Source organism: Pipistrellus hanaki (genome assembly GCF_964339955.1).
Source record: "Pipistrellus hanaki genome assembly, chromosome: 9".
Taxonomy (NCBI): Eukaryota; Metazoa; Chordata; class Mammalia; order Chiroptera; family Vespertilionidae; genus Pipistrellus; species Pipistrellus hanaki.
Window position 1 is genome coordinate 8,850,832 of NC_140511.1, and position 27,278 is coordinate 8,878,109.

Genomic DNA, 27,278 nt, shown 5'->3' on the forward strand with positions numbered 1-27,278 from the left:
CGAGGTCTCTGGCTCTGGGCACAGGAGAGAGTTCTGGAGCGAGGTCTCTGGCTCCGGGCACAGGAGAGCGTTCTGGAGCGAGGTCTCTGGCTCCGGGCACAGGAGAGCGTTCTGGAGTGAGGTCTCTGCTCAGGGACAGGAAGGAGTTCTGGAGTGAGGTCTCTGGCTCCGGGCACAGGAGAGCGTTCTGGAGCGAGGTCTCTGGCTCTGGCTCCGGGACAGGAGAGCGTTCTGGAGCGAGGTCTCTGGCTCCGGGCACAGGAGGGCGTTCTGGAGCGAGGTCTCTGGCTCCGGGCACAGGAGAGCGTTCTGGAGTGAGGTCTCTGCTCAGGGACAGGAAGGAGTTCTGGAGCGAGGTCTCTGGCTCCAGGCACAGGAGAGAGTTCTGGAGCGAGGTCTCTGGCTCCGGGCACAGGAGAGCGTTCTGGAGTGAGGTCTCTGGCTCTGGCTCCGGGACAGGAGAGCGTTCTGGAGCGAGGTCTCTGGCTCCGGGCACAGGAGAGAGTTCTGGAGCGAGGTCTCTGGCTCCGGGCACAGGAGAGCGTTCTGGAGCGAGGTCTCTGGCTCCGGGCACAGGAGAGCGTTCTGGAGCGAGGTCTCTGGCTCTGGCTCCGGGACAGGAGAGCATTCTGGAGCGAGGTCTCTGGCTTCGGGCACAGGAGAGCGTTCTGGAGCGAGGTCTCTGGCTCAGGGACAGGAGGGAGTTCTGGAGCGAGGTCTCTGGCCCCGGGACAGGAGGGAGTTCTGGAGCGAGGTCTCTTGCTCAGGGACAGGAGGGAGTTCTGGAGCGAGGTCTCTGGCTCCGGGCACAGGAGAACGTTCTGGAGCTAGGTCTCTGGCTCTGGCTCCGGGCACAGGAGAGCGTTCTGGAGCGAGGTCTCTGGCTCTGGGGCCGCTGGGCTCAGGAGTGCTTGTCACAAGTACAGTTTCCGAATCGTGAGCCCAGGCGTGTGGGAGCGAGCAGGGTGAGACTTCATTAAACAGCTGACCTTCTTCCCATTTCCTCCGGGGGAGGGAGAGACCCCAGAACCCAGGGCCACGCAGGGCGCTGGCCTCTGGGCCAAGAGGAAGTGAGGTCACATGACCTGGCACAGACCCCCTTCGCTGGGTTTGGGTGCAATTCTCACAAAGATCCTACAGAGTGTTTCCAGCCAACAAGGGACCGAGAGCGGCTGCGCAGAGCACCAGCGCTCACAACGATGGCACTGTAATGTGGCCCAGCTCCGGGTGCTAGGCCGTCTCCCGCTGCATTACTGTGACTGTCATTATTGTCATTATTATTTCCTTTTACCGAGTGGGAGGCAGTGCTGCCTGTCTGACACCCTAACCACTGGCCTCTGCTGCTCCCTAGGCCCATCCTGGGGGTATGCCCCAACGCCACCCTCTCCTCCTCCCCTCTGCTTCCCTCCAGGGTCAGCTCCCTCAGTCTCCCCGTGTGTGCCCCGCACCTGCAGTGCTGCGCCCACACCCAGGACGAGCCAGCGGCAGCGCCTGCCTTCACCCCTCTCCCTCCCACTCAACTGTGTCCCTTACATCACACCACGCACCAGCACTGGGACAGAATGGAGCCCTCAGCAGGCCGCAGGGCAACGACAGGATGAGGCTCTTGATGGACCTGGGGCGGGGTGGGGGGCTGCTGGGCCCGGATGTCCCCCTGACAGCCAGGCAGGGAGGGCAGGAGGGCACCACCCAGGTGCCGGCTGAGGCCAGGGTCGGAGGCAGTGGGGCTCCGGATACCCCTCAGCAGGGAAGGGTTGGGCGAGCTCCCAGGAGAGGCCAAGCGGAGGAGGACAAGGAGGATAAGGAGGGGCAGTGCCCTGGGCCCGCTAAGGCTGGGCCGGTCCACATGGGCCTGACCCAGGGACTGGCTAAGGCGACAGCCCAGAACCAGCCGGCCGGCACGCTGGGAGGGAGGCTCTGAGGCCGGAGGCGGCTCAGGGGCGGCAGTGTGAGGAGCTGGAGAGAGCAGGCGGCTGTGCTTCGCAGGAGCGTGGAGACGCCCGCCCGCCCGCCCGCCCGGGTCTCCGCACGCTGCGTTTCTAGAGACACAGAGAGCGACAGCCATTCTGCCCAGCAAGCCCCCAGCTCTGCTCCCGTCCTCCACTTCCCCAAACTGCCTCTCACAGAGCGTGGCTGTGCCCAAACCCAACAAAAATCTGTTATGAGATCACGTGTCCGTTTTTATTTGGTAACTTATGGCTCCCTTGCCCAAAACTCTTGCCGTCCTGGGCCAAGGAATAATGTGGGAACTCCAGTTTGGCTTCCTGGGATGAATTCTAGAACATTCCCTCACATCACACCCCCTGTTGAATGTGATCACACTGCAGGGCTCAGGCCCCTCAGCGTCCTTCCCGTTTAATTCAGTTTGTTAGCCCCCCTGCCCGAGGGGCGGCCAGTGTGAAGGAAGCTGGTGTTTCAGAGGCAGAGTGGGCTGCCGGGGCGGAGAGGAAGGGGAAAGCGGGGAGGAGCTTGCTAAAGAAGGAGCTGCACAGGCAGGAGTCAGATCCTGGCAGGCTCGGCTGTGTGGCTCAGTGGTTGAGCATTGACCTATGAACCCCAAGGTCACGGTTTGATTCCCTGTCAGGGCACGTGGCGGATTGTAGTCTCCATCCCCAGTGGGGGTCTCTCTCATTGATGTTCCTCTCTCTCTGCCTCTCCCTTCCTCTCTGAAATCAATTAAAATATATTTTTTGAAAATCCTGGCAGGGACTCCGGGCCGGGTGAGTGGGAGGGAGGAAGAGGTGGGGGAGGCTGAGGCTGATGCTGAGGGCGCTGAGGCCTCTCGGGGCCCCGTGCCCAGCGGAGCCGCGACACAGGCCCTCCCGCCATGTCTCCGCAGTGTTCAGGGAACCCTACACCGTCCGGGTGGAGGATCAGCGGTGCATGCGTGGCAGCATGGCCGTCTTCAAGTGCCTCGTCCCCTCCTCCGTGCGGGAGCACGTCAGCGTGGTGTCCTGGGAGAAGGACACGGTCTCCATCGTCCCAGGTAGGAACCCGCAGCCACGCGGGGTGTGTGTGTGTATGGGCGGGGTGGGGAGCGATGTCGCAGGGTGCTGTGGGGCGCTGAGCTCGCCGGGGCCTTGAGGCCGGTTCTGGGGAGCAGTTTGCTGTTGTTCTGGTGATGCTTCGGCAAAGTGTCTTTGGTGGCCGCGCGGTGCCCTCGGCGTGGGAGGTGCCAGCGTGTGCCAGCGGCCTCCGCCAGGTGTGTGGGGCCTGACCCCGGACCCTGGCCCTTTCTCGCCCTCGCTCTTCGATGGGCGTCGAGGCTGGAAGCCGCATTTGTGGAGGCCGGGGGAGGAGCGTAGAGGCTGGCCTGTGGCTGCGTGCTTGCATTTCTGCAGGGCCGTCCGGGCTTCTTTCATTAGGCAGCTGAGACCCCTCAGAACCCCGGCTGTTCCCCCCCTCCTCCCCTGCCTGGCCCTGGGAGGGAGGCGAATGCCAGGCTGCTGGGGTGCAGCCTTCAGCATCAGCTCCTTTTCCTGGTCAGGGTTCCCCTTCAGCAGGAAAGCAGACCCCAAGAGAGGACTCCAGTCCTCACAGTGCCTCCAGGCCTCGTGACACACCGTGTCCCCTGGTCCGCCTCCCCGCTCCCCACGGCCCAGGCAGAGGCCGGTGCCCTCTTCCTTCTTCCCGGGCCCCGGCTTCCGTCCCGCGGAGGAGGCACGTGGCCTGGTGCCGAGTGCCCTCAGCGCTGGCGTCCCATCACGGATCACAGGTGTCCGGTTAGCTGGGAGGACGGACTCAGTGCACGCAGCTCGAAAGTGGGGCTTCCCGGTCCCGGCACTCTGGGCCCTGTGGGCGGCCGCTGAACAGCCCGGTGCTCTGGCCGCTGTCGGGACCTTCCCCTCAGGGGAGCCCGGCCTGGCAGGATGATGCTCTGGGTGGTCCCAGGGCCCAGCTGGGAGGAGACGGGTGCCTGGCGTGTTTGCAGCTAAGGAGGCAGCACCTTCCTGTGAGGCACTGGCCTGTGTTTGCTCTGGGGGCACCTTCCTCCTCTCAGTCGCTGGCAGGTGGCCAGCTTGTCCTGCCTCCTGGCCCCAGACCTGGTGACGGGCAGGAGTCCGAGGCCGCGTGAGCAGCTGGCCCCCCCACCCCACCCCCCCCTCCCCCCGTGTGAAACCACAGTGAGCAGGAGGCTGGTGCCCACTCGGGCTGGGGGAGAGCCTCTGTGGGCAGCACACGGGGTGTGGGCAGGGACGCCTGTGCCCCAATGAGGCACCAGGTACACAGCCCCCGGGGGTGAGGCTGCAGGGTGTGGGCTGCTGAGGCCAGAGAGACCTGGGCCTGCCACCTCCCTGGCGAAGCCCCAACAGCGATGGGCACTGCATGTCCTGTGTGTGCACCTGGCAGACGGAAGGTGACTCAAAGTCCTAGGCACGTGCTTTCTGGACTAAGTCACACTCATTGAAGGAAGAAGAAGACAGAGAAAGGAGGAGGAGGAGAAAAGGAGAAGGAATTCTGAGTGCTTCCAATACGCCAGGCACTGGGCTAAGGAACGCTCATGTAGTATCTCATTTTATCCGTATGAAACGCCCATGCTTGTACCTTCACCCTCTCCTTTACAGGAGGGTCACACAGCCAGTGGAGGGGCAGGGCGGGCCCTGCCTGTCTTCCCAGCCTGTGTACTTAGCCACAGGGAGCTGTGCTGCGGGCCTCCTGAGGGGAGAACCTGTTGGCTTTACAGGGAGGCTTTTTGGAACCGAGTGGAATGTACTGATTCATAAGCGTCTAGAATTTAGGACCTGACTGCCTGGGCTTGACACTCACTCACTGCTTACCAGCTGGGCCGTCACTTACCACCCAGAGCCTCAGTTTCCCCAGCCGTGTGCAATGAGGAGGAGGATTAACTACTTAAGAAGGAGCAGCGTTTACACGGAGCGTCGGAGTCTGTGGGAGAACGGTGTGCAATGAGGAGGAGGATTAACTACTTAAGAAGGAGAAGCGTTTACACGGAGCGTCGGAGTCTGTGGGAGAACGGTCCTGCTCTGACGTGACCCGTGTGCAGGGAGCGCCCGTGCTGCTGCTTCCTGATGGGCACGTGTGTCACACGTAACAGGGTCTGTGTCCCCGCGGGACTGAGCTTCCCGAGGGCGGGAACGGGACTGCTCTCCTCCACACTCCCTGCCTCCTGACACCGCCCCCGCACACGCAGGGCACGGCCCACGCCATTCGGGGTGACTGACGGCCCGGCTGGGGAGGCATTGGGACAGCGTGGACAGAGGCTGCAGAGCAGCCAGCGCTGGGCGCAGGGAGCGAGCAGCCAGCCCAGAGAGCAGAGCAGGGTGAACTGGCCCTGGGCTCGGTGCTGGTGGCAGCGAGCTGGAGGGTGGGGGCTACGTGGTGAGACTCTGGCAGTGGGTGCTTCGGCCCGTCTTTCCTGTGGGGACTGGGCTGCGGCCCCGAAGGGCCAGTGCTCAGTGGGTTGTGCTCTCCTGCAGGCGCTGGCAAGCTTGGTTCTGCGGGACCCCTTTCTCTCCTTCCACCTCGGAGACTTCCTCCCCTGCTCAGCCCTCCAGCCTCCCATCGTCATTCAGATCTCGTTACAGCTACAGTTCAGACCAGAGACAGTCTCCCCAAAGCACCCCCCTCCACTGCCCGCACCGGAGGAGCCCCTGAGAGCCAGGCACAGCGTGTGGCCGAGCAGGCTCTGTAGCTGAGGGCCCCGAACCTGGGCCCGCACGTTGCATGCTTTCCTTTTGGAAAATACAAATTCTTTATAGATTTCTTTTCACAAACATATGATTCTCTGCTACCCACGCTCCCACTGGACTGAGTGTGCACTTGACAGTGCCGCTGGGAGGTCGGAAGCGGCCATGCCGGGGTCGGGGGTTGGGGGTGGGGGTGGAGGGATGAGGTTGCCTTGGGTTGAGGAAGGACTGGAGCCGGCATTCCATCCCGTCCAGGGAGCGTGGTGTGGACTCTGCAGGCTGGGCTCAGCTCCTCACCAGGCACAGGGCCAGCAGGAGCAGGTGCTCAAGGGCAGGAGGCGGGGCAGAGGCTGAGGTGGCCAATCAGGCCGGGAGAGCAGGTGCCTGGGAGGAAGGGGTGGGTCCCGGCCCCTGGGAATGAGGAGCCAGCCTTCAGGATTTCTCCAAGGGGCTTTGGAAGGAATTCGAGGCTTGGGGCCACACAAGCCCTGTGCGTTGGAAAGCTGTTCCCAGGCCGGCCTCCCTGCTGCCCACATCTGGGAGGGGGAGGGGCGGGCAGGTAAGCTCCTGGAGCTGGCCTCTGAGTGCCGCTGTGCTCTCCCAGGGGTCTGTGGGGCTGGAGAGCCAGCCCCGAAGTGCTGCTTTCCTGGAGCCACGCCTGCCCCTTCCTGCACCCCTTCCTTCCCTCCACCCGGCCACCCCCTTCCATCAGGCCGTTAAAGACACGTGGGCAGCAGCAGCCTCCACCTGTGCTGGGCGGACTTCCCTCCCGGGACCTGGTCTCTGGGGAGCTCACTCTGAGCGGGCGGCCTGGAGTCGGGGCCAGGCTGTGCACGAACACGCCATTAAGGCCCGCAGCGAAGCCGAGTGGTTTAATTTCCCATCTGCATGCGCGCCATTACGAGGCGTGTTATTGGATATAGAGATAAATCCGGCCCTGTTTCTAATAGCTTTTAATTTCCACCAGACCTGATTATATCGATGCGGGCTCCTGCGGGAGTTTCCCAGCATGCTCTTCCCCAGTATCCTGCGGCAGCGGCGGCCCCGGCGGGGAGGTTGGGACACGGCCCAGATGCAGGCCAGATGTGCTTGCTGCTGCCCTGGGGGCCAGGCCTGGATCCGCTGCCTCGTCTATGGAGACGGGGCTCCTGGTGTGGGCTTGTCCTGCGCCTGGCTGGGCCGGGTGCACACTGGGCACACTGTGTGCTGGGGAGGGGGCCGCAGGGCGGGAGGACCCGGCCCAGGGGTCTTTTCTGAAAGTGGGCAGTGCTCCCTGCCTGCAGCGCCTGTGCCAAGGAGCCCCACCCTTCCACGCCCGTCCCCCCCGGGGTCCCACGTTGTTCATGGGTTTCTGCACCTCCTTTCTCTGGGCCGGGGCCTGCTGTGTGGGCCTGCACGGTCCCTCCTCTCCTGCGCCTGCCGCCCCCCCCCCGGGTCCCTACACTGGGGTCCTCTTCCTGAGGCCTCACCTAACCCGGGCAGAACTCTCCCTCTGCTTCCACCCCTCCGCGCTTACTCCGTCTGCTGTCTGTTGTCGGCGATGTTGCGGTCTGTCCGTCTGCTGCAGGAGGGTGAGCCTTACAGCTCTTCCTCCCGAGGGTCCACAGCACCACCCAGAATTACATGAGACAATGAATGACGCCCTCTCTGTGCTGAGACCCTGTGGCGGCCATTGTGTGAATATGCACACACACCTCTCACCCTTGCAATACTCTTAGACAGAGGACATTTTTGTTGTGTCGGTCTCCCTCCCCGGCCCTCACCCACCCAATCTGATGCACGAGGACACTGCAGCTCAGGGAAGTTAAGCAACTTGCCCCGGGCCACACAGCGAGGCAGCCTGGTTTGAGCTGGGACCCCGTGGGAGGCTCTGCCCGCTGCCTCTCCGGAGCAGCTTCCCATCCACAACGACCGTCCTCGGGCTCCACAGAGGGGGCCGCCCGGCTCCAGGACCTGCGTGGGCACCGGGGGGTGTGCAGTGACACAGGTTTTGCTGTTCCAAGGGGCAGTGCTCTCCAGCTGAAAGGCCCGTGGACAAAACGGGCCCCTCACAGGAGGCGTTCCCGGGAGCTGGCTGTGTTTCTGGCCCCAGGGGAGACATGGAGACGGTCTGACTGGACCCTCAGGATTCGGTTCATGCTGTCAGCTCTGATGGACAAGGATCATGATCTCAACACAGCACGCAGTCGAGCCCGGTCCAGGTCGGCGTGGAAAGCGGACCCTACTTGCTGATTGCATTTGGCTCGGGCGGGTCCTAAGGCTGCTTTGGTCCCAGGAGTGTGCACCCACGCGGAGGGGGTGGCAGAGCAGAGAGGGAGGTGGGCAAGGAACCAGGGTGCACACGTGGCTACAAATGAGCGGGTGCCAGGCTGTCGGAGCTGGGAGGGCCTGAGGCCGGGAATCCACCCGCCTCCCCGAGGAAGTCACCAGGCCCGGCAGAGCTCTCACGCCTCCTTCGGCCTCTCCTGCCCATTCTTGGGGCTCGTGGCTGTAACTACTCACGGGGGGTTCTCTTTTATTGGCAGACTTTCCCCTCTTTGCCCCTCTAAACTCTACCCATCTTTCAAAGGCCGCTTCACATATGACTTTCTCCACGGCATCTTTCCCAGTTTCTGCTGAGAATAAGAGTGGATTTAAAAGTCACCAGAATAACCTCCAGGGTGTGGCAGGAGGGAGTCAGGCTGCAGAGTCCGCCGGTCTTAATTGGTGACCCGGGCAAATTCCTTCCAAAGCCTCAACATACTCACCCATGAAATGGGGACAATGAAACCGTCACACAGGAAAGGCTTTAGATGAAAATTATGCCTCTGATAGACGCATGCTCAGATGGAGGAGCGGCCTAGGCCAGCAGGGAAGTGGCCACTCAGCTCCGGGACCTTGCCTGACCTCGGGCTCTGCGGCCCTCTCTGGGGGCTGCGGAGGCAGAGCTCTGGTGGCCAGGTGTCAGCCCCCGGGAGCCGCAGCGCTGCGGGTCACAGATTCCAGAGTGGCTCTGAATGTGACCTTGGGAAAGCCGTGTGCAGTAGCTGGGTCAGCGGCCACAGCCGTGTTTGATGTCACACAGGCTGGGTACTACATGGTCAGGATGAGGGGGACAGAGGCGAGATGTGACATTGTTAGTCTCTGCGTCCACTCGTGCCTTGCGTGGTTCCTGACCAAGCGTATGTTTAGGCACAGAATGACAGCATGTGGTTTGGCACCAACACGGCAAAGGTCAACTCCGCCAACCACCTGGGTCTCACGTGCTCCCAGGGCTCCGTCCTCCGTACACGCCGTCTGCGAGGTGCTTTCCATGACCTCATTGCCCCTCACCGTTCCCATCACCTCCCGTGTCAGCAGGGGGTGGGCACAGCGGGATGGGCGCCTTCCGCAGCCAGAGGAGTGGGAGGGAGGCAATGCACGGATTACACCCCCGTGTGTGCAGAGAAAACCCACTTTCTCGGCCGTCAAGCGCAGCGGGGCCCTAGCCAGCCTGGCTTAGTCACTGAGCCTCGGTGGATAGAGTGTCAGCCTGCAGCCTGAAGGGTCCTGGTTTGAGTCCCATCAAGGACACACGCCTGAGTTGTGGGCTCCTCCCTGGCCCAGACCTGGTCAGGGCACGTTCAGAGGCAACCAATCAATGTGCTTTTCTCACATTTTGTCTTTTTCCCCCTCTCTCTTCCACTCACTCTAAAAAGCAACGGAAAAACATCCTTAAGTGAGGATTACAGAAAAGAAACAAAGAAACACACACACAATCCGATTGCAGGCTAGGGATGACAAGGAAGCATTCAGAAGGGGCACAGGGACTCTCCCCAGCCAGGCGGCCTGCCCTGGTCCTCATGGTGGTCGAACATGGTTAGCGAGGAATAATGACCAGGCACCGAGCCCTCTGCAGCCAGGGCTTCTCACGCGTGGTTTCACTTCATCCTCAGTGTCCCGGGCCCTGGGCACCATTATTGTCCCCATTTTGCAGGTGAGGAGGCTGAGGCCCGGTCTCCTGCTCACCTGCCACGGCCATGGAGTGCGGGCGGTGGAGCGGTGCCGAGTTCGGAGCGGTGTGCTGGGCGCTCTCGCAGTGTGCCCTCGCTGCCTGTGCCCCTCTCCAGGGCAGCGTGCCCTCCGCTCACACAGCAGTTCACGGGCATCGCACTGACTCCAGCCCCAGCCGGGGAGACACGTGCTTGACTTCACTTCACGGACAGGAAAACAGGGCCCAGTGGTGGGGGGTCTCCCCAAGGCTGCGCAGCCAGGGCAGGGGCTTCCGGGGCTCTGGGTTGATGCCTGCGCCTTCCCTGTGCCCTGGCCAGAGGGCTGCTCAGTATCTGCCCGCCTGTCAGTGGCTCTGGCAGCATCCGCCGCAGCTCCTGCGACGGGCAGACGTGTGTGTGTGTGTGTGTGTGTGTGTGTGTGTGTGTGTGTACACTCAGGTGCCGCTGGCGGTGGGCACGTGTCGTGTTTTGCTTTCCCATTTAGTCCATGCAGGCACTACATTTCCAGAGCGCCCACTGGGTAAATTTCAGCAGATGTAAGACAATTGCAGGCAAACACAGAGCCCGGATCACGCCGTGGCGGCGGGCAGGAGCAAGCGACATAGTTTGGTTAAGTTGGCACCTCTGTAAGTGACCCTGGAATCAGAGCGGAGTTCTTTACAGAAGGTTGTGCTGCACATAAATCATTGTTGGACGGCCGCGTTGTTGTTTAATGCCTACCTGGCTGTGCTGCGGGCTGAGAGTGTGTGTTTAGTGAAGTCAAGGGTTGCCGGGAAATTATAGGGTTCTCAACAGCCCATTTGCTTGGCTGGTGTTCACATCAGAATCAATCTTGCCTTTAGTGCTCAGTCTCATTGCAAACATACAGTACTGCTGCCGCGTTCTGGCGCTGGACGCAGAGTAGGTTTATTCAGAGGCGCCAGCAGCGCCTGCAGAATGGGAGAGCTATGTATAGATGGCACTTCCTGCCAAGCATGTGATTTTGAACTCGGTTGCGTATCAGCGAGACTTCGCTGCCAGAGCTGAAGTCACACTGGGGACAGGACTGTGGTTCCGAGCAGAGGCCTGCGCAGGTGCAGAGGGGAGCTGTGTCCATCAGTCCATAGGCCTTGAGCCTCTCGGCTCCAGCACATGGTGGGCATTCAGACTATGGTCTGAGAAGGGTGTGGCCTGGGGCTGCTAGAATAAAGTCCTCTTGCTCTTGTCATGCCCCCGATCAGCAGGGTTTGCTTGGAGCCCTCTGATGGAAAAGCTGCGCAGCAAAGCTACAGCCGTGAGCTGTGGCCTCAGGATGGGCCCACATCCTGCTCCTGCTCCTTACTTACCATGTGACCCTGCAGAGGTCCTCGAACCTCTCCGGCTTCAGTTTCCTCAAAGAGAGGATTAGAAAATATGTACTTTCCCTATGTAGGAAAACGTATTTTCCATGTTACCTTATATTTTTCTATATAGATATGTTTCCGATAAATAGGTACTCTATATGTAGGCTTTCGTTTTTCCCAGTGCTGAGCACACAGACACAGGACAGGATTAGTCCTTTTCTCCTGTGACCAGGAAGGAAGGAGGAGTGAATTTCCAGGAGTGAGCATCCAGGTGTGAGAGTACAGGTGTGAGCACCCAGCTGTGATCATCCAGAAGTGAACATCCACGAGTGAGCATCCAGAAGTGAGTACACCGGTGTGAGCATTAAGGAGTGAGTATACTGGTGTCAGAATTTAGGAATGAGCATCCAGGAGTGAGTACACAGGTGTGAGCATCCAGGAGTGAGTACAGAAGTGTGAGCACCTAGGAGTTAGTACATAGGTGTGAGCATCCTGGAGTGAATATACAGATGTGAGCATCCAGGAATAAGGATCCAGCAATGAGTACTCAGGTATAAGAATTCAGGAGTGAGTATACAGGTGTGAGAAACCAAGAGTAAGTATACAGGTGTGAGTACACAGGTGTGAGCATCCAGGAGTGAGCATCCAGGAGTGAGTACACAGGTGTGAGCATCCAGGAGTGAGTACAGAAGTGTGAGCACCCAGGAGTTAGTACATAGGTGTGAGCATCCTGGAGTGAATATACAGATGTGAGCATCCAGGAATAAGGATCCAGCAATGAGTACTCGGGTATAAGAATTCAGGAGTGAGTATACAGGTGTGAGAAACCAAGAGTAAGTATACAGGTGTGAGTACACAGGTGTGAGCATCCAGGAGTGAGCATCCAGGAGTGAGTACACAGGTGTGAGCATCCAGGAGTGAGTACAGAAGTGTGAGCACCTAGGAGTTAGTACATAGGTGTGAGCATCCTGGAGTGAATATACAGATGTGAGCATCCAGGAATAAGGATCCAGCAATGAGTACTCGGGTATAAGAATTCAGGAGTGAGTATACAGGTGTGAGAAACCAAGAGTAAGTATACAGGTGTGAGTACACAGGTGTGAGCATCCAGGAGTGAGCATCCAGGAGTGAGTACACAGGTGTGAGCATCCAGGAGTGAGTACAGAAGTGTGAGCACCCAGGAGTTAGTACATAGGTGTGAGCATCCTGGAGTGAATATACAGATGTGAGCATCCAGGAATAAGGATCCAGCAATGAGTACTCGGGTATAAGAATTCAGGAGTGAGTATACAGGTGTGAGAAACCAAGAGTAAGTATACAGGTGTGAGTACACAGGTGTGAGCATCCAGGAGTGAGCATTCAGGAGTGAGTCTACAGGTGTGAGCATCAGGAGTGAGTACACATGTGTGAGCATCAAGTGTGAGTATCATCTAGCAGTAAACATCATGGTGTGAGCACATCAGGAATGAACACCATGGTGTGAGCACATCAGGAATGAACACCATGGTGTGAGCACATCAGGAATGAACATCATGGTGTGAGTGCATCAGGAATGGACATCATGGTGTGAGATCATCAGGGATGAACATGTAGGTGTGAGCACATCAGGAATGAACACCATGGTGTGAGTGCATCAGGAATGGACATCATGGTGTGAGTGCATCAGGAATGAACACCATAGTGTGAGTGCATCAGGGATGAACATCATGGTGTGAGCATGTAGGTATAAGCAATAGGTGTGAGCATATTGGAGTGTGAACTGGCTGCTATCATCTTGGGGGGTAGTTTGGCTTTTAGGGTATGGGCATAAAGCTGGGATGACGAGAAATCCCTATAGGCAGAGGCAGGCTAAGCCCCACAGGCAGAAGCCAACTCCCTAAGCTTTGGCCTTGGCCTTTGTGTTCTACCGCGTGCTGCTGTGTACGGTCCTCAGGAGCTCAGGCAGGTGTGTGACTGGCTGCCCCGGCCCCTGTGCAGTGACCGCTGGGCTGGGTGGAGGCGGCAGCAGCCCTCTGCAGCCAGGGCAGGAGCAGGAGGGCCAGAGGGAGGCTTCACTATGGCCTCAACTTCGGAAGTTTCTCTCTCACACCTAGAGATCCCCTCCCTCCACTCCAGGTCAGAGCAGACCTGAAGCCCCATGTCTTAGGGACCTGGGATCTGCCAGAATTCTGGAGAGTCCGCTGAGAAGCAGACGGCAGGGTGGGGCAGACGCGGTGGCAGTGAGTGGCAGGGGCTGGGAGTGGGGACAGCGGTGGAGTGTGGGCTCCGAGGTCAGCTCTGCTGGGCCGTGGGGTCACCAGGCAGGAGATGACCTTTGTCCTCTGTGCGACTGTCTGGTGGGCTCTTAGGCCATGTGAGCAGAGGAAGAGAAAAGGGCTGTATCTAGAATATTCTAGGGACTGCTGTTCCTGACATAGGCCTAGGGCTGTGGTTGGCAAACTGCAGCTCAGGAGCCACATGCGGCTCTCTGGCCCCTTGAGTGTGGCTCTTCCACAAAATACCACGGCCTGGGCGAGTCTATTTTGAAGAAGTGATGTTAGAAGAAGTTTAAGTTTAAACAATTTGTCTCTTAAAATTAATTTCAATCGAACTGTTGATATTTGGCTCTGTTGACTAATGAGTTTGCCGACCACTGGCCTCGGGGGGCAGTTGTGCAAGGCCTGATAGATGCACACCCGCGGGCCTGCGCCCAGGAAGAGGCTCAGAGTCCATGAGGCTGTGGCTGGCAGTGCCGTGTTCCATGTCGACTACGTCCCCTGACTGTGGGAATGGCCGTGCTGGCATAAGCAGTGATGGGCTGGTGGGTTTTCAGTTCATCACTTGGTTTGGCAGATGTTTTCTGAGCACTTCCTGTGCACGCAATGCTGCTGTGTAGACAGTGACTCCGAGAGCCTTTGCGTGGGAATGCCAGGGGTTTGGAGAAATTCCTCTTCCCACACCTCCAGAGGAACTCCTGTCAATGACCACACGCATGTGTGCATATATGTGAATAATGTGCATCGTGTAATTTGTACGTAATGAGTATGTTCCTCTGTGCACTCACTCACAGTGTTTACTGTGGAAAGGGGGGAGAGACGCCCGGAGCGCCCGGGGCAGAGGCCGAGGCAGGTGCCTTGGCCCCCCGTGTGGGGCAGGGGCAGCGCCTGCACCACCCAGCTGTGTGCCTGGTGCGTGGCCAGGGCTTGGCCTTTTCTCCTGGACAGAGAGGACAGTTCCTCATTCCCCCATCTTCTGGGTCCACGTGGGTAGCCTCCGTCTTCCGAGTCCCATGGACAGCCTTGGATCAGTCACAATTACCGAGGCCTGTGTGGTGTGGGGAGGGGGGCAGAGGCGTGGGAGACACGGGGTGCAGCCTTCGAGGGGCTTGCTGTTAACAGGGAGGATGCTTTTGGGGTGCAGATGACCCAACATGAGGCAGAGTGAGGAGGACGCAGAGGGCTCCTTTCTGCGATGAGACCAGCTCGGCGTGGGGCGTGACACTGCCCCAGTCCCGGGGAATGACACTCTCGGGCTCAGCTGCTGCAGGGCTTTTCAGCTCTCGGCTCTAGAATCACCGTTTAAAATGCTGCTGTCTAAGACGTAGCCCCAAGAATCGGGTCCCCGAGTGTCAGACACAGGCACCTGCATCTGTGAGAGCCCCGGGGTGGTTCTGGTGAGCAGCAGAGCTTCAGCGCCCTTCTCTGCACCCAGGGGGCCAGTGGGCAGGACCTGGCGCTCTGAGAATGAAGCTGAGCTGTGGGTGAGCCGCGGGCTGGCGGGAGCTCGGGTGGGCGATGAGGCCGCACTGGGCTCTGTGCTGCGGTGGCAATGGGAGCCATTGAGGTGTGCGTGGGGAGAGGTCCGGGAGGACTGAGGGAGCTGGTCTTCAGTGATGTGAGTGTCCCCAGAAACCGGAGGTGATCCTGCCCGGCCTCCCGGAACCCAGCCTGCCGATCCCAGGAGCGAGCACGGGCCATGCCTGGTGGGTGGGCCGCAGACACCCTCCCACGTCGCCATCCGTTTCCTGTCCCTTCTCCGGCTGCTGGCCATGCCCAGGCCCCACGGGCACATGCGGAGCTGGCCAGAGAGCCCCGTGGAGGGAGGGCCTGCGTGTCACCCCAGAGTGTAAGCGGGAGGGGATCTCCCGCAAGTAGCCCAGGTCCTTCTCTGTATAGCACCAGGAGTTAAAGCTACATGGTGCTGGCGGCTTAGCGCTCTCTGTATGTCACACGTCGACTCCCATCACGAGTCTGTGTGGGAGGAGCAGTGATCCCCACTTACAGATGAGCAAACAGAGGCTCAGAGCGGCTCCGTGCCTTGCTCTGCTCCCTCGCCCACTCCTCCTCCCCCGGAGGAGAAGCCTCAGGACAGCAGGGCTGTGGCAGGCACTGCCCCCGGGCTGCCCACGCAGTGACGGGGACATGCGGCCTCGTCGGCAGGGACACGCTGGAGGACAGAGCAGCCAGACCTGCCTCCCGAACTCGCCGAGGCCCAGATGTATTGTTTGATCTCATTTTATTCCCGTGACGGGTGCTGCCACCCCCATTTCCAATGAGGAAACTGGGGCACAGAGAAGCCCCCAGCCCGAGGCAGGGAGTGGAGTCAGCAGGGCGGTGAGGCCAGGCTGTGCAGTGATTGGGAGTTCGGGGTGGGGGGGGCGGGGGCAGGAGGAATGAAAGCACAGCTCCTGCCCTGCGCCAGGCGCTGAGGCCCGCCGTGTACAGACGGACCTGTTGGTTCCAGTGCCATGGCAGGCAGGGCGGGTGGATTTACCATCCCCGTGTGAGAGATGAAGCACAGAGTGAAGGAACTGCCTAAGGCCACACTCTGGAATGAAGTGGATGGAGACTCACTCACCAGCCTTCTGGGCCCAGAGCCCTCTGGTCCCCTCTAGGCCGGGCCATCTGGCCTCCTGCTTCCAGGTCGGGGTCCTCACTGGACTGGGCCCGAAGGAGGGAGGGCGACCCCAAAGGGCAGGCGTCCGCCTGGCACTGTGGCTGCGGATCCCTGGACGCAGTCTGGGCGTGGCCAGGTGTGAGAGCCCACTCTGCATGCGGGTGCCAGGCGTGACCTCGTTGGCACCTCTGTGCCCCGCTGTTACCCGCTCTCCTTTGGTCATCATTTGAGAGTCGCCAGTCCCCCTGCGTGTGGTGGGGCCAGACTAGGACGGGGGGGACAGGGCAGTGCGTGGGGCTCTGGGTCCAGGTCTGCCGCTGGGTTCTTCTCTGCCCTCTGTCGGGACATCAGTTGCCTCCTCTGTAAGTGAAGGGGCTGGGACAGGCGACCCGCAGATCCCTGCCACCTCGGTTCAGTTTAACAAACTCCACTGAGCCCCTGAGCCCTCCAGCGCGCTGCGCACCGGGCACACCGTGACACGTACGTGTCCTGCCGGGGAGACAGACACGCTAGGAAAAGGGCGCCAACACGTGTGCTCCTTAAGGAAACGTGCAAGCGTGTGGGCAGGATCGCCACAGCAGCCATGTCTGTGAGAGCAAACTGCACATTACATGCCTGGGATGGAAGGCCGTCCCACAGGGACACGCATGGCCCAGAGCATTAGATTGCCTGGACACGACATGACAAACGTCGAGTAGAAAAACAAATTGCAGAAAGATGCAGACAGTATGGTCCCATCTGTATAAAGTTTGAAAACATGCCAACAGCAGCCTGTATCGTTTCTGGATACATCCATGTGTAGCAAACGCAGGAAAACATGCCTGAGAGTGACAGACCCGTGCTAGGAGTTGTGCGTGCTTCCTCTGGGGACGGTGGCGATGCTCACGCAGGAACACGGCTGTTTCAGATTGTCTCGTGTCTGAGAAAGGTGGGAAGAAAGCAGCGAGATACCCGTGGCTGTTGGAATGTTATGTTTATCCGTTTCATCAGAAAAGCACCCATCTCAGCGCCATTTGCAAACGGTCACAGCTGAGCTTCCTGGTGACAGTCGAGGGTTGGGGCCTGGGATGCGGAGTGTTGGTGAAGTGCGATCAGGGGCCCATCCCAGAGGGGGCGCTGGTGGGGTTGGGGGGAGCAGTGCCCCTGCCTAGAGCTCAGCCTGCCCTCCTGCCCGGGCTGCTGAGGCAGGGTGCGGGGCTGAAAGGGGTGGAACTGGGATGTAGCCACCTGTGGACCTTGGTGGTCTGATTCCAGTCTGAGAGTCTGGAGACCCAGCACGAGGCCACTGGAAAGGAAGCATCGGGATATTCATGGGACTGTGAGCCCTGGACTCTGGGCAGAGCTGGGAACTGAGGCAACAGGTCACTGTCAGGCCCACTGGGTATGGATAAGGGACTTGGAGTGGGGGAAGAGACCCAGAAAGTTCTTCCCTTTGAGAAGCTGACTCCCAATTCCAGCTCCAATGACAAGAGAGCTGGTCCCCAGCCGCGGAAACCTGAGAGGAAAGGCGATCTCCGAGGGCGGGGGGGGGGGGGGTGCCTGGGGGCCCAGAGCAGAGGGTGTGCGGCGGAGGGTGGCAGGGACCGCCAGCTGCTGCCTTCTCACCTGGCTCTGAGAACTCCCAGGTTTATTCCAGTCAGTCCTGAAGCAATGAAATCCCCATCCCGCCCTTCTGCTGTTCCCTGCCTCGCCCTTCGCATCCCCAAGTTCCCAGGTGGCACCTGCAGGTGGTACCACTGCTTGGTCAGGACTGGAAGGGCCTTGGAAGTCATGGCGCCGGTCCCCTGCCAGGCGGTAGAGGTCTTGCCTGGGCCGGGCCCGGCCTCAGAAGCGCCCTCCTGCGGGCGGGGGAGGCCCTCTCTGGGCAGGTGGCCGCGCTGAGACTGAGGGCCAGGGCGTGCTGTCAGGTTTCTGGAGAGCAGAGCCAGGGTGCGGGCAGGGCACCTGTGTACCCTGGCAGGGATGGCAGCCTGTTCCTGGGAAGCGAGGCTCACTCCCAGCTTACCTGGAGGAGGCCTCTTTTTAGAAAAACCTGGAGGGGATATTGGCAAGCGTGTGGACAGGTGGGCACTCAAGTAGAAGCTGGTACAATCTGGGAAGCAATTTGGCAATATGTGGCTGAAGCCACCATGTCCGTATTCTTTGGGCTCTTAAGAAGAAACCCAAGATGGCAATAAACGTTTTTGTTAGTTGCAATGTTATTTACAAATGAAAAGAATTTTTAAATCCTAAATATCTAATAATAGGGAATGGTTAAATAATTAATTGTATAATAATCCAATGAATTATTGATTTCAGAGAGGGAGAGAGAGATAGAAACATCAATGATGAGAAAGAACCATTAATTGGCTGCCTCCTGCACGCCCCCACTGGAGATCAACCCACAACCCAGGCACGTGCCCTTGACCGGAATTGAACCCGGGACCCACAGGCTGACACTATACCCTGAGCCAAACCAGCTAGGACTCCATTTTAAATTACAAGAAAAAAATCTTAATATGATGTTAAATGGAAAACACAGTTTACATATAGTAGGATTCCAATTAATTAAAAATCACATACGTGTGCATGCACATATATACTGGTACGTGTACATGTGCATACTCGTGAGCACACACACACATGCGCAGATGTGCATATGCATGAACATGTACTTATGTACACGCGTGCATATACATGTGTACACACACCTATGTGTAGATTCATTCATGTGTGTGCATATGCACACACACACTATATGTATGTCATAGGTGAACTCTTGAAAGGAACACTGCAGACTACTGGTGGCTGCTGTGCTCTCTCTGAACAGTGAGGGTAGGAATGTTTCTGTTTTCCTTCCCTTGTTTCCTATATCTTGTGAGTCTGTATAGAGGAGATTGAACAGGAAGTGGTTTTGACACGGACAGCCATGTTCAAGCGTAGACGCCTAGCTGAGTAGCTGCCTCCTGCTGGTTCAGGAAGCTCCTCTTTAGTGAGCTTCCTCCTTATGTTGGACAAGAATCTGCTTTTGTGAAATTCCTCCTTTAGGCCCACCTCCAAACGTCCAAGGAGTAAATCTGTTTTTTTCCTGTGGCATCCACTCCTGTCCCGGCCCGGCCCAGGGCACATCTCCCTCCTCCCCGCATCCTGGCCAGTGTGGCCGTGTCCACAGCAGCCCCTCTGTGGGCGACCTGGCCCAGCGCCAGTGGTCAGTGTCTCCTCAGATCCCAGCCCGTGTGCGCTCCGAGGCACAGAGGCAATCACAGGGATGCTGTCTGCGCAGAGCCCGGGCAGCATCTTCCGCAGCCACCTCCCATGCTGTGCTGGCCCCCCGGAGCTGGCTGCTCTCGGTAACTCCGGGCCTCAGTTTCCCCACGTCCTCATTTGTAACATAAGATGAACATCTTTCTATGACCCAGGTACCAATGGGATGGCCCTGCCTCCTAGAAGCTGTAAAATTGCTGCTGACCCTCCTTCCACACCCTCAGAAAAGCCCTGTCTCCCACCGCTGAATCTGCTTCTTGGCCGTTTCCGGGCTCCTGCTTCATTTTTTCCTGATGCCGCCCAGACGGGGCTCAGCCTCCTCCTCATTCTGACAGCGTCCTGCTTCAGAGGCCGTGTCGGACGCAGACCTTCCCGGGCTCCTGGGAGACAGAGGACACGGACCAAGGAGGGCTGCTCTGTCCCCAGGGCCCCCTGGGCACTCACCTTGTCGAGTGGCCTCCCCACCCATCCCCTCTTCCCGATCCCCAAATTCACCTTCTCACCGGGGAAGTCAGAGGCACCGGGACTTCCCTGCAGTGCAGGGGTGTGGTGATGCTGTGTGTTAATGCCAGCTCATTTAACAGTGATGTAACCCGACAACCCAGAGGTCCAGGCTGCCTGTTATTGCTTGAGCCAATTCAGCAGCGCTTGTTCCGATCCTGCCAGCAATAAGGAGAGCAACAGGTCGTCCACAAATTCTGCTCTGCACCCACCGTAGCCGCTGCTATATGGGGTAGAAGGACAAGATTACATGGGGAAGGAGGCAGAGGGTGTGCCAAACGGGCAGTTCACAGGATGGAGATTTGCAAAGGCCTGTGGGTACGCAAAGGCCTGTGGGTAAACAAAGGCCTGTGGGTAAGCAAAGACCTGTGGGTACGCAAAGGCCTGTGGGTAAACAAAGGCCTGTGGGTAAGCAAAGGCAGGGGGTCTTCAAAGGCGGAGCCGCTGGTCTGCAGCAGGCTGTAATCTTCCCCTGGTTCCAGGCAGCTCCCAGGGGAAGGGCGGGCTCCATATCCAGGTGAGCTCCCAGCCAGCTCAGAAGGTGCCTTTTTTAATCAGGAAAAAACACAGAGCACGGTTAATATTTCTTACAATTGTTGGTCCCCAATATTCTATTTCTGCCCCATCCGGGAGAACGCCTGTGCTCTCCTCTCCCGCTTTACCGAAGAGCGTGGCTCTCCTCTCCCCGGACAGGGCTTCCCTCCAGGTGGCAGTGTCACAGGGACTGCAGGCACACTGGTGGCTGTGACTTTGTGGCCTGGGTGCCGGCAGGCACACTGTGGCTGTGGCTTTGTGGCCTGGGTGCCGGCAGGCACACCGGTGGCTGTGGCTTTGGTGGCCTGGGTGCCGGCAGGCACACTAGTGGCTGTGGCTCTGTGGCCTGGGTGCCGGCAGGCACAGTGGTGGCTGTGGCTTGGTGGCCTGGGTGCCGGCAGGCACACTGTGGCTGTGGCTTTGGTGGCCTGGGTGCCGGCAGGCACACTGGTTGCTGTGGCTTTGTGGCCTGGGTGCCGGCAGGCACACTGTGGCTGTGGCTTGGTGGCCTGGGTGCCGGCAGGCACACTGTGGCTGTGGCTTGGTGGCCTGGGTGCCGGCAGGCACACTGGTTGCTGTGGCTTTGTGGCCTGGGTGCCGGCAGGCACACTGTGGCTGTGGCTTGGTGGCCTGGGTGCCGGCAGGCACACTGTGGCTGTGGCTTGGTGGCCTGGGTGCAGGCAGGCACACTGGTTGCTGTGGCTTTGTGGCCTGGGTGCCGGCAGGCACACTGTGGCTGTGGCTTTGTGGCCTGGGTGCCAGCAGGCACACTAGTGGCTGTGGCTCTGTGGCCGGGGTGCTGGCACCCAGTCTCCTCTCAGTAATGGGCAGGGCAGGCTGTCCCGCTCCTCACTGCAGCCAGGAGCTCTTTCAGCCAGTGATGTCCACCCCGCACTCAGAGAGCCCCGCCCCGGGGCTAGGAACGTTTATCACCTGATTTGGTGACTCAGTGAAAAGAAGAGATCAGAATTTCTTAAGAAGGTTAAAAACAAAACCAAGAGCCCTTAAAATGGCTTGTTCTGCACTTGACGGGACTCTGCGATTTGCTTATGGGCCGAGGACAGGGTGTCTGCTTGGCGCTCCCGCGCCGGTGGCATCTCCCAGAAGGGCGCTCTGGCGAGGGGCGAGGGTCAGGTGAGGGGGCAGCGGCAGGAGCAGGGCCAGGGCCTGGGCAGTTACTGGCCTCTTGGAATGCCCTCCCTATAGACGCACAGGGCAGGGGCGGTGTGCGCACCAGGGCCCTCTCCTTGGCTGTCTCACCCCAGCGGGAAGCTGAGCAGCTGCTGAGGCACCCCTCGGCCCGCCCCTTCCTCCAGGCAGGGCGAAGAGGATCACTGTTCTCCCGGGACAAAGGGAAGAGGGGGTGTCCGATGGGGTGACTGGCTCTCAGGGGTTGGGGGCACCTGCTGGCCCAGGTCCCGCCCTGACTCAGGCTCAGGTGCTGAGCACGGGCTGCCTGGCTGTGGAGTCAGGAGGAGACTGCGGGAGCTTGGCAGGAAGTTGCCGGCAGGTAGGTGAGGGTCTGATCGGAGCCCGATTTTCCAAGCATCCTGAGCGTGAGCGTGAGCATGCCCAGTGCCAGGTAGCCCCACGGCCGCCTCCTCTTCTCCCTCCTGTTTCCACGTGACTTCTCCCGAAGGGACTTTAATTATAAAGTCAGTTTCGAGAATAGCTAAGAGGGGCTGAGCCCATGAGCTGTCACCGTCAGCTTTCACATCCTTCCTTCTGCTGCGGGAGCACCCTCATGGCCCGCGGCCTTCCTCGCTCTCTCCCCGGGAAGGCGTGTGCGCCGATCATCGATTCCCACCGCCCACCCGTTCCCGCGGCGCCTCCTGATCCGTCCCGGCCGCCAGGCTGCCGCGGCTCAGGTGACAGTCAGGCAGAGCTTCCCTTCTCAAGGAGAACTGTCGACATGAAGGTGGGGAAGATCAAGGAGCGGCTGCTGAGGGGGACGTGTGACAGAGTGACGGCCGTGAGCGGAATTAATTCCCCGGTGTCGGGTTTAATGAAGCGCTGCCTGGGCCGCCTCCGGAAGGCACTGCACAGAGATCGGATCCGGCCGGGAGCGCGCAGCTCCAATTAAGAGTGTCTGCATCTCACCGGGGCAGGTGCCTCTGGATCCCGGGGCCTCTGCCCCATCCCCTTCCAGGCTTGCATGGCCCTCATCCAGAAGTCAGGGACCTTGCTCCTCTTAAAGGGAAAGGCATCCAGGGTCATTTTTTTGAGCTTCCTACATACACCCCGTGGCGTATCCCCTGCCATCTCCTTAATTGTCCTTAGGTGAGGCCCACGCCTGCCTGGTCCCCAGGGAACAAACGTGAGTATCACAAAGGCTTAGCTCTGGAGGGGCCTGGGCCAGAGTCATCTGGTTAGTGACGAGCCAGGACGAGAACGAGGCCCTAGAACAGTCTCCCTGGCCTGTCCTGCTCTGGTAGAGCAGAGACGGCTGTGTCTGAGCCCCACGCAGGCACACGTCCCAGCAGCCAGTTCAAGGGGATCCTCACAGCCACTATGGATCATTGCAACCGAGCCAAGCATCACACTTGGTGACCGACAACGGTGTACACACCTCAGCTCATGTATATTCGCTGTGCTGAAGGCCAGGCAGACACTCTTCCCCGTGGTCTGAATCCCAGCTCAGCCACTAACCAACAGGTGACCTCATGTAGCTCCTCGTGCTTGACTCCCCAACACCTCCTTTCTCTCTGAAAATGGAGATTCGCTCTGATCGCTCATGTTCACAACAGGGTGGACTCCCATTTTATACGTGGAGAGTGAGGCCCCAGCACAGCGGTGAAGGCAGAGGGAGAACTGGAACTCAGCCTCCTCACCCCTAGGTCTGGGCTGTTTCTACATCACATTTTGCTAAAATGATGTTGCCATTCTTCTTCCTGTCCCCCCCCCCTCCTCCTCCCTCTCCTTCCTCCTCCTCTTCCTCCTCCTCCCTCTCCTTCCTCCTCCTCTTCCTCCTCCTCCCTCTCCTTTTTCCTCCTCCTTCTTCCTCCTGTCCCCCCCCCCCCTCCTCCTTCTCCTCCTTTTTCCTCCTCCTTCTCTGTGGCAACCTTCAGTGGGGTTCAGGATCTGAAGGAGGGGAAAATGCACAAATGAAAATGCTATACAAGAGATATGAATTTAGAAGGCATAAGGTGGGGGTGGGAGGCTAAGTGGAAACCTCTTTCTTGAAGAGGCACCCTGACTTCTGGCCAGTCTGTTTTTTATTTACTTGAATACATATTTACCCTTTTGCAATGCATACAGGCAGATCAAAGGTAAAGTTTGGTAAACAGCATATGGATTATCAGATTAGGAAATTGCCTTGAGCCATTGAGCCTACAGCAGGGCAGTATTATGCTGATTTTCAGCCCTGCTGAATATCAAAGTCCATTGGCCTTCCAATGGGTCTTTGAGCATTAATATGCTAACTGCTGTTTGCCTTAGCCTCCAGCATTTCCCCCTTTTTGTTTTCTTAATAAATCTTGAAAGGTGCATGCCCAAGTCCTTTTAAGACTTTTTATTCCAAATCTGCAGACTACAATCCTATATAATAAAGAGGTAATATGCAAATTGACCCTCACACCCTCACAAGATGGCTGCCTACAACCAGGCTGGCAGGGGGATTAGCGAGGGACAACCAAATGACTAAACAAGCAGGCTACGTGGGGTGACCAGGCAGGTGTGGGGCAGTTAAGGGAGATCAGGTCGGCAGGGGCAGGCAGTTAGGGATGATCACGCCAGCAGGCAGGCAGGTGAGTGATTAGGATCCAGCAGTTCAGGATTGTGAGAGGGATGTCCAACTGCCGGTTTAGCCTGATCCCCCAAGGGGTCCTCCTAGATTGGAGAGCGTGCAGACTGGGCTGAGGAGAACCTCTACCCCCCCCCCCCCCACACACACACACACACACACACACACTTGTGCATGAATTTCATGCATCAAGTTTCTAGTTAAACATATAAGAACAAGAATGAGACAGACAATAGTGGTTATGCTAAGAGGCAAGTATAGGGAGATCCAGTGAAAGGGATTAAATTTTTTCGTGTCCTTTTTAAATTGCTGCCAGGCATCTAAGGAACTAGTTTGTAAGTTTGCCTGGGATAATTGTACAATATGCTGTTGTAATTCTAAAATGTCCAGGGTTGTGTTATCTTTACCCCAAGCACCAAGAAGGTGCTTTTTAAAACTGATTCCCAAGGATGTGAGGTAATATTACAGGAACGGGGGTAACACAAATCTAGGGAAAATTATGATGACACAGTAAGGACATTCTTTGCTCTAAGATTTGGATTTTATCATCCATCCATAGAACTGTAGATTTTAGTGCCAACAATTCCATCTCAAATTGACTGTCAGTTCTTTTTTGTGTGGACAATGTCTTAGTTACATTTTTCTTAACTTGTTGTACAAACAGAAGTTAGAACAGTTTGTACCATGGATGAAGCAGTAAGTCCTACAGAAGTAACACTATCAGAACAAAGAGTCCTGCAACTAACATTCTAAGAAATTTGTTTTGTTTTGTTTTAAGATTTTTACCAGGTCATGTAACAATTGGTAGGTTTGATGAGATTCCCAAGGCTTGGTTAGGTCAGGAGGAACCCAAGCAAAAGCATGTTGTTTAAAAACCATGAGGGAATCTTTTGGGAATGTAGAATTAATACAGTGGGATAGTGTGCAGCCTGTGCATGACACCTCATACAGATGGCTTGTTGTATTAGGCACGTCTGGATGGGGCCTGAGAGAAGTACAAAAGGATCAAATACGTAAGCAGTGGCAAATACTGTCTCGTTGGGAGCACCCCATAAGGTGGAAATAGAGTTATTTGAGCTATAGTTAAAACTATACCATTTCATAGGTGCAAATGCAGCAGCTAATTTCCACTGCGTGTTTTGTAGGAGCCAATTGTCATGTTGTAATTGAGATCCAGCAAATCCTCCTCCATGAGATGGAGTGATTAGCTTCAACATAATGATAGGATGCGATTCCTTTCCATTTTAGGGTGCGATTGTTACTATATGCAGACCCCTGGGGGCTCCAATCCACAAAGGAAAAACTGTTATTAAGTTTGCTGCTGGTAGGTGGTCACTATAACAGTCTTGCCAATTGATTTCTTCCCCTGTGGGTGCCATTCATAAAACTTTTTACATAATGGCTTATCAGCAGGCGGGGGGTGGGGGAGTGGGAGGTGCGGATGACTTAGTAATGTTACATTTTCCGTACCTCTCCCCGGAGCAAGTAGTAATAGTAGATGTATTTGGGCTTTTGCTTCCCTCTCCTTTGGTGTCCATGTTAACCAGAAACCTCTCTTTAATTCTACACACAAAGGAGCAGTAGTTGGATTCTGTCATACAAAAGGGAAGCTGGGTGGCGACACCTGTGTAATTATATTTTGCTCAGATACTTCCTTGTCCCACCTGTGGTCTCCCTGGATGATCAAAGTGCTTGGTATTATTGGTGACTACACTAGGCAGAGGATCAGCCGAAGTAAAGGGTCTCAGCCATGGAGGGTCAGGAACATAAGTCCAATATACTTCCCCATTTGCCCCTGGTAGTATTACCGAACATCTGATGACTGCTACAATACATGGCAAGGAAACGTTCTCTGGTGTTCTTGGGGTTTTGGTCTCCTCACAAATTATCTCAGCTTTCTGGACTGTCTTCTTCACCCCCCTCCCCCCACCCCCAGGTCACTTCGGACTGTTGTCATCTGTCTCCTTCTCCTCCCATTCCTTATCATCAGCGTGTTGCCTGGGGCTACTGCTTTTTGGGGCTGGAGTAGTTGTCTGTCTGCAGCCGCAGGTACAGGATGAGGCTCCGGGTGCAAGGTCCTCATTAGTCTGGTCAGTTCCTCTCTCAGATCCATGTTGAAGTTTAATATTCCTTGCAGAAATCCACATAGGCTTGGAGGAGTTTTCTGGCAATACGCAAACATATCCTCAACCAAATGTTAACAAAGGGTCAGGACCCTTCCATAAACCAGTCTCGGGATCTTTCCATTTAACCAGACCGTTTTTCTTTGGCTTATGCTGGCACCAGTGTAACTCCATGGTGTTTTGCCATCAGCATCACAAGTGAAAAAATTTAAAGTAATTAAGTCTTAGTGTTGTCTACCTACAGGAGATTTCTCCAGCATCACTCTTCCTCCTTTTTGTCTTTCAAGTTGGGATTTTGGCAGCTGATGTTAGTGTCCTATAATTGCCTGTCCTTGGAAATTGTATGGTATTCCTGTAATGTATTGAATTTTTACAAAATTGCTGAAATGAGTTTGTGTATGTAGGTTTATTGTCAATTTTAATAATTTTTGGAATTCCTATGATGGCAAAGTAGTTAGGCAATGATTAATGACCTGCTTTACTATTTCCCTGTAGATGGACCTTTGAAAACATGTCTACAGAGACATGCAATGCTCCAAGTTGTCCAAAGGAGTGTGTTACATCCATTTGCCAGATATGGTCTTGATCAATCCTCGAGGGTTAATTTGTGTATTAAGCCTTTGAAGCAGATGTAACACCCAAGCGGGACATTCCTTGACAATTGTTTTTGCCTGCTCTAATAAAACAATTAACTGATCTACATACCCTGTTTCCCTGAAAATAAGACAGGGTCTTATATTAATTTTTGCTCCCAAAGATGCGCTAGGTCTTATTTTCAGGAGATGTCTTATTTTTTCATGAAGAAGAATATGGTACACATTTATTGTTAAATGAAAATAAAGGAAATTTATTACCTGTATACGGTACAGTAGTACGTAGTTGTCAACACAAACCAGACAAACTGTGAATCCTACAGTATCAAGAATTTACTCATTTATTCAATGACAATCATGTCATCATCTTCTGGAACATCATCATAACAATCCAATTCCTGAATTTCCTGGTGAATTTCTTGTGACTCCATTTCTTTCAGAATCAGTGGACCAAATCTCTCATGTTTAGCCTGGGGGTGGGGGGGCTTATTTTCGGGGGATGCCTTATATTTCACTCAGAAGGAAACCTGTAAGTAGGTCTTATTTTCGGAGATGTCTTATTTTCGGGGAAACACGGTAGGCATTTTCTTTTGTTAAAGGACCTGGCAGGGTTTTATGAGCCCTCATATGAGTAATATAAAAGGGGTAGTGTCTTTGCTGTACAATTTGCTGTACCTGTTTAAATAGTATAAATAGATTTTGGTCGTTGAGTCATTTTAATTGAGT

General features: G+C 56.8%; 1 protein-coding gene and 1 long non-coding RNA gene across 8 annotated transcripts in view; one reads left to right on the forward strand and one right to left on the reverse strand.

Moving 5' to 3' along the window:
* The window catches only part of LOC311628404, a 446,163-nt gene that overhangs the window by 306,483 nt on the left and 112,402 nt on the right, over positions 1-27,278 (reverse strand). The gene's annotated exons all lie outside the window — the stretch shown is intronic.
* Positions 1-27,278, forward strand: part of DSCAML1 (DS cell adhesion molecule like 1) — a 271,439-nt gene that overhangs the window by 18,109 nt on the left and 226,052 nt on the right. For all 7 annotated transcript variants that reach the window (XM_084895542.1, XM_084895540.1, XM_084895544.1 and 4 more), the window contains exon 3: positions 2,840-2,986. In XM_084895542.1, coding sequence (XP_084751668.1) covers positions 2,840-2,986 — 147 coding nt within the window. The remainder of the gene's footprint in view (positions 1-2,839; positions 2,987-27,278) is intronic.